This window comes from Merops nubicus, unplaced genomic scaffold, assembly GCF_000691845.1.
Source record: "Merops nubicus isolate BGI_N331 unplaced genomic scaffold, ASM69184v1 scaffold20344, whole genome shotgun sequence".
NCBI classification, from domain to species: domain Eukaryota; kingdom Metazoa; phylum Chordata; class Aves; order Coraciiformes; family Meropidae; genus Merops; species Merops nubicus.
This window is the reverse complement of record NW_008605147.1, coordinates 1-6,109: the sequence shown is the minus strand read 5'-3', so window position 1 is coordinate 6,109 and position 6,109 is coordinate 1. Positions and strand designations below refer to the sequence as shown.

General features: G+C 53.0%; 1 protein-coding gene across 1 annotated transcript; it reads left to right on the top strand.

Annotated features, from left to right (window-relative positions):
• Positions 1-309: 309 nt before the first annotated feature.
• Positions 310-6,015, top strand: LOC103771933 (putative adenosylhomocysteinase 3; the record flags this gene model as incomplete). The annotated part of the gene is made up of 3 exons (XM_008939252.1): positions 310-418; positions 5,107-5,235; positions 5,915-6,015. Coding segments are annotated over 3 exons (339 nt in total), but the record flags the coding sequence as incomplete, so codon positions are not given.
• Positions 6,016-6,109: the final 94 nt, after the last annotated feature.

Sequence of the window (6,109 nt, the reverse complement as noted above, 5' to 3'; positions counted from 1 at the left end):
AACCAAGCAGGGTCTGGGATTAAACCAAACAGGGTCTGGGATTAAACCAAGCAGGGTCTGGAATTAAACCAAACAGGGTCTGGGATTAAACCAAACAGGGTCTGGAATTAAACCAAGCAGGGTCTGGGATTAAACCAAGCAGGGTCTGGGATTAAACCAAACGGGCGATTCAGCAGCTTCTGTCCTCATTGAAACGACCAGAAATTTGGTTCAGCCCCTGAGAGGATGTCTGCTCAAGGCTTTGGATGAATCTCCTCTCTCAGGCTGTTGGGTTTTTACACCTGCCTGAGCTCTGGTTTCTTTTCACAGATCCAGTTTGCTGACCAGAAGCAGGAGTTCAACAAGCGCCCCACGAAGATCGGGCGCCGCTCGCTGTCCCGCTCCATCTCCCAGTCCTCCACCGACAGCTACAGCTCAGGTGAGAGCTCAGCTGCTGCCCCCACGGCCCCACAGCCTGCCCCTGGCCCCACAGAGCCCCCAGAGCTTCCAGCTGCTCATGGGGAAGGCAGGGAAACAGGCTGAGCTGGCTCTTCCTCATCCTCACGTGTAGTTGGAGAGAATCGTGGAATCCCAGCGTGGTGGGGTTGGGAGGGACCTCTGGGGATCATCTCATCCCACCCCCTGCTCCAGCAGCTCACCCCCAGCAGGGTGCCCAGGGTCACACCAGCCACGTTTGGGATCTCTCCAGAGCAGGAGACTCCACAGCCTCTCTGGGCAGCTGCTCCAGGCTCGGCCACCCTCCCCCCAAAGAAGTTTCTCCTCCTGCTCAGGTGGCACCTCCTGGGTTCCAGTTGGTGCCCGTTGCCCCTTGGCCTGTGGCTGGGCACCACTGAGCAGAGTCTGGCCCCAGCCTCTTGCCCCCCGGGGCCCTTTAGCTCTTGCTCAGCACTGCTCAGATCCATGCTGGAACCATCCCAGGGGAGGCTGAGGGCTCTGAGCACCCTGCTCTAGTTGGGGCTGTCCCTGCTCCCTGCAGGGGGTTGGACCAGATGCCCTTGAAAGGTCCCTTCCCACCCAAACCATCCTGTGATTCTATGAAAAACCATCAGAGATTCTGTTGAACATGAAAACTTCATCACTTGGTTGTTGTAAAGTATGAAGAATGGAAAGAGAATCATAGGATGACAGGATCATTTTGGTGGAAGCCCTTTGTGATCATCATTATTCATGTTCTGCACTCATCTGACTCTTCCAATTAGAAGTAAAACTGCCTTATCCATAATTGCCATGAGCCATCAGTTTCTCTGGAGTTCTCCCACTTCATTTAAGACAAGTAATTTTTCTCTCTGGGGAAATTAATTGTTTTCTGCACTTCTTGGAGTGATTTATACCCCCAAGGATGCACCGTGGTCTGTAACAGCATCTGCTGCTGCAAACCAGGGGAAGGTGCCTCAGAGTCGAGGGGGTGTTTTGGTGTGTTGAGGGGATCCCTTAAATACCAGTGGCTGTCCCTTCCCTTTCTGCAAAACCCAGAACATCCTGATCTCAGGGACATGGGGCAGTGGTGGACCTGGCAGTGCTGGGTTGGACTTGATGGTCTCCGAGGTCTCTTCCAACCAGAATAATTCTATGATCTGGTGGCAGAAGGATTTTGGGGGGTTAGCTGGTTTATGTCAGCCCAGCTCTTGGAATACTGAAGGGCTCAGTGTTGTGCACGATGCCCCACACATGTTATTTGGGTGCTGAGGTGGGATTAGATCATTAATATCTTTAATTAAAGGCGATTGACTTCATCCTCACGCTGTTTCATAACTTCCAAAAGGTTGGAAAGCAGAGAAACAAGGTTGGGCTTTTCAGCAGGGCTGGAACAGGGGCTGGTGGCCCCTTTTTTACCCTCCCCAGTGCCAACACTACAGGTGTGAGTAGATCTTCATCCAACATGTCAGAATTTAGGCTCTGACCTGGTCGTTTGTGGGTTGGGACACGGGCTGCAGCTGGCTCCTTCTCCAGCCAACATTCTTCCACTGGTGCCTGAGATGGTTTGGGTGGGAAGGGACCTTTCAAGGCCATCCAGTCCAACCCCCTGCAGGGAGCAGGGACAGCCCCAACTAGAGCAGGTTGCTCAGAGCCCTCAACCTCCCCTGGGATGGTGCCAGGGATGGGGCAGTGACCACCTCTCTGGGCAGCCTGGGACAGGGGCTCAACACCCTCAGATTCCAAAATTTCTTCCTTCTCTCTAGCCTGAATCTCCCTCTCTTAGTTTCAAACCATCCCCCCTTGTCCTGTCCCAACAGCCCCTGCTCCAAAGTCCCCTCCAGGTTTCTTTAGGTCCCTGGCAGTCCTGGCAGGCCACAATTATATCATTTATATTAAAATGGTGCATGGCTCTGTGGAATGCCAGCCCCAGTTGGGAAGCTGTCATTAATCAGTTTTGGGGTGATTTGAGATGATATTTAGAAGACTTCCTATCCCATCAGTTAATTGGTTACTTCTAGATTACAGGTAGCAGCTGTAGGGGGGGTTTAGGTTGGACACGAGGAGAAATTTCTTCACTGAAAGATTTGCCCAGGGCTGTGCCAGGCTGCCCAGGGCAGTGGTGGAGTCCCCACCCCTGGAGGGGTTTCCAAGCCGTGGAGATGTGGGGTGAGGGACACGGGGCAGTGGGGACCTGGCAGGGATGGGGGAAGGTTGAACTCAACCTTAAAGGTCTCCTCCAACCAAATCAATTCTGTGATTCCATAGTTCTGTGAATCCTTTCTGTACTTTTTTCTCATCAGTTGATTGTTTTGGGTTTTTTTTTTGAAAAAAAAATATTACTTTCAGCTCCCAGAACCAAAAACCTCCATTTTTAAAGAAACCTCTGCCCAGATTAGCTGTCTTCAAGGAACAAATCCTCCTTCAACTAATTAATCCTTCCTTCTGGAGTCCTGCAGGAGCTGGGCATTACATAAGGTGCTCTGTTGTTCTCCAGCCTGGCTCCTGCTCCTTCCCCAGCTGCTGTGGGGCTGTGAACACACAGACTCAGAAATCTCTGGCCCTCAGCATGTTGTTTGCAGGGTCAGACTTGCCTCCCACACCCCGCTGAGGCTGGAGCCTTTGCAGAGAAATTCCAGCTATGCCTAATTCTCCTCCCTAAGCAGCTTAAGACCCGTGGGGTCGGGGGGAGCCCAGCACACAGGCAGCACTGAGCTTGTTTTTTACCCTTGAGGTCCTTCAAGTGCTTCACATGGGCCAGAAGAGAAAGTAATCAGCTTGCTGGGGGCTGCAGGGCAGACTGAGCCCTGGCCCTTGCTGGGGAGGGAAGGGTTGAACTCCTTGGTTTGGGTTTTCTGGTGGGAAAACGGCAACGGAGCCGTTGGGATGGGGGGTAGAGGGGTGGTTGGTTTCTCCTCCAGGTTCTCTGAGGAGCTTCTTGGTGTCAGCCTTCAGGTGAGGTCTGGATGGCTCTGGGGAGGGGCAGCTCTTTGGGAGCACTGGTTGGTGGTGGTGAGGCTGTGGGTTCAACCACACTGTTCTTCTAAGGCACTGGGTAGGAAGTGCTCACCCTTAGAGGATGGGTTGGGTGGGAAGGGACCTTCCAAGGCCATCCAGTCCAACCCCCTGCAGGGAGCAGGGACAGCCCCAACTAGAGCAGGTTGCTCAGAGCCCTCAACCTCCCCTGGGATGGTGCCAGGGATGGGGCAGTGACCACCTCTCTGGGCAGCCTGGGCCAGGGGCTCAACACCCTCAGATTCCAAAATTTCTTCCTTAGATCTAGTCTAAACCTCCCTTAGTTTCCAAACCATCCCCCTTGTCCTGTCCCAACAGGCCCTGCTAGAATGCTGTCCCCATCACCCTTCCAGCTACCAAACTGCTTTGGCACAGAATTGGGGTAGAAAATGGGAATCTGTGTTGAGTCTTGAGTAGAACAACTCTCTGGAGTGTTTGCTGTAGCTCATCCCCTCTTGGAGGCTGTGCCTGGGGGAGAAGCAGGTCAGGTGCCCAGCAGCACAGCACCCAAAGCCAGTAGATGTTCCCTGGGTGAAGGCTCAGCCAGTTCTCCACTGAGGCTGTTGAGGGTAGTGCTGTCCCACAAAGGTGGCCCTCCAAGGGGGGAACCCCTCTGCTGGGAGGCCAGCAGGAGAGAGCTGGGCTTGTTCAGCCTGGAGAAGGCTCTGGGGAGACCTTCTTGTAGCCTTTCAATATTTAAAGGGGGCCTACAGGAAAGCTGGGGAGGGAGTCTTCATCTGGGAATGGAGGGGTAGGAGGAGGGGTGATGGGTTTAACCTAAAAGAGGGAGATTTAGACAAGATATTAGGAAGAAATTCATGATGAGGGTGTTGAGCCCCTGGCCCAGGCTGCCCAGAGAGGTGGTCACTGCCCCATCCCTGGAACCATCCCAGGGGAGGTTGGCCAGGGCTCTGAGCACCCTGCTCTAGTTGGGGCTGTCCCTGCTCCCTGCAGGGGGTTGGACTAGATGACCTCAAAAGGTCCCTTCCCACCCAAACCAGGCTGGGATTCTCTGGTTCTATCATCTCCAGGCAACCTGTGCCAATCTGGTGTTGCTCTCCCATGAAGAAGCTTCTTCCTACCACCCCATGTGAGCCTCCTGAGCAGCAATTTGGCCATTGCCCTTTGAGGAACATTGAATCTGTGCAAACCCAGAGGCTGGGAGTGCCACCATGGCTGATTAATCATTAACGAGCAACCTTCAAGTTTGAAGTGAAGTAGGGTCCTGTGTCTGTCCTGTCTTCAGTTCCAACTCTTGGAGTCTTGTACGTGCTCAGGCATTTTTGTTGGCTCTCTTAGAGCTGTAAAGTCTGAACATTTGGGAAGGGAGATGGGAGAAGTCCACCCAGGAGCTGCAGAGCACGAGGAGACGAGCCCACGGGGGACGTGGACAGTGCTCAAGCTCTGTCCATGCTCTCACCTCTGATGTGGTGCTGAAGCAGAGGTAGATGAGGGTGAAGAGTTCCTTGCAGGCAAAAGCTGATTGTGAGGAATTGGTGGTTGGGAGGAGAAGGGGAGATGCCACCTGGGGCCAGGGGGAGTTGCCATGAGCACAGGAGCTGCCCACCCATGGCCACGTCCAGCAGAGGAGCTGCACCCTTCCATCAGAGGTGGCTTTAGGGGATGCTTTGTTCTGTCTCTGACCTCCTTTTCTACCTCCAGCTGCCTCCTACACAGACAGCTCTGATGATGAGACCTCCCCCCGGGACAAGCAGCAGAAGAACTCCAAAGGCAGCAGTGATTTCTGTGTGAAGAACATAAAGCAGGCAGAGTTTGGGCGCCGAGAGATTGAGATTGCTGAGCAAGGTAAATGGGGCATGTTCCTCAAGCTCCACGTTGTCCTGAGCTGTCCTGTGGGGTTCCTCTTTCCCCCAAATCCTCTTCTTGGGAGGTTCAGTAAATTTATGACTTTTTTTTTTTTTTTTTACACCAAAATGGGAAACCTTTGGTGGGATTTTGAGGGATGGAAACAAGTCACAGGGTTGTGGTGTGTAGCTCCAAGCAACCAATTGCTGAAGGACCCCTCTGCAGTGAAATGAATTCTGCTAAAATCAGTAGAAAAGATGAAATACATGAAATAAAGGAGACAACTTTGGTTTAGCACGATTGTGCCCAAAAAAATCCATAGAAAAGGCCATGTAGTGTTGAGGTGGGTGAAGAGATACTGGAGAGAGCCAAGTCCTCCTCAAGCTGAAGCAGATTTTCCACCAGCCTCACCTGGGCTTTCCCAGGTAGGAATTTGAAAATATGATGCTGCTACATCCTAAACAGAAGGAAAAAAAAACTGTGAGGGGGTTATTGGGTCCTTTTCAGCCACACCACGACTTGTCTGAGCCCTGCTCTCAAGGCTTTAGCTTCTTTTGAACCTCCCACGGTTGGATAAATTCATGGGGGTGCCCGGTGGCAGGGTGAGAAGAGGTGCTGGTGGTTTCTCCTCATTCTGCCACGTTGATGGACTTCTTTTTTTTTTCATTTTGCCTTTCAGAGATGCCTGCACTGATGGCTCTGAGGAAGAGAGCCCAGGGGGAGAAGCCCCTGGCCGGGGCCAAGATTGTGGGCTGCACACACATCACGGCGCAGACGGCGGTGAGAGCTCAGCCCCCAGCAGGGACAGGGACCTTCCCCTGGGTGGGCTCTGCAGCCACAGCACCACAGAAGTGTTTGGGTTGGAAGAGACCTT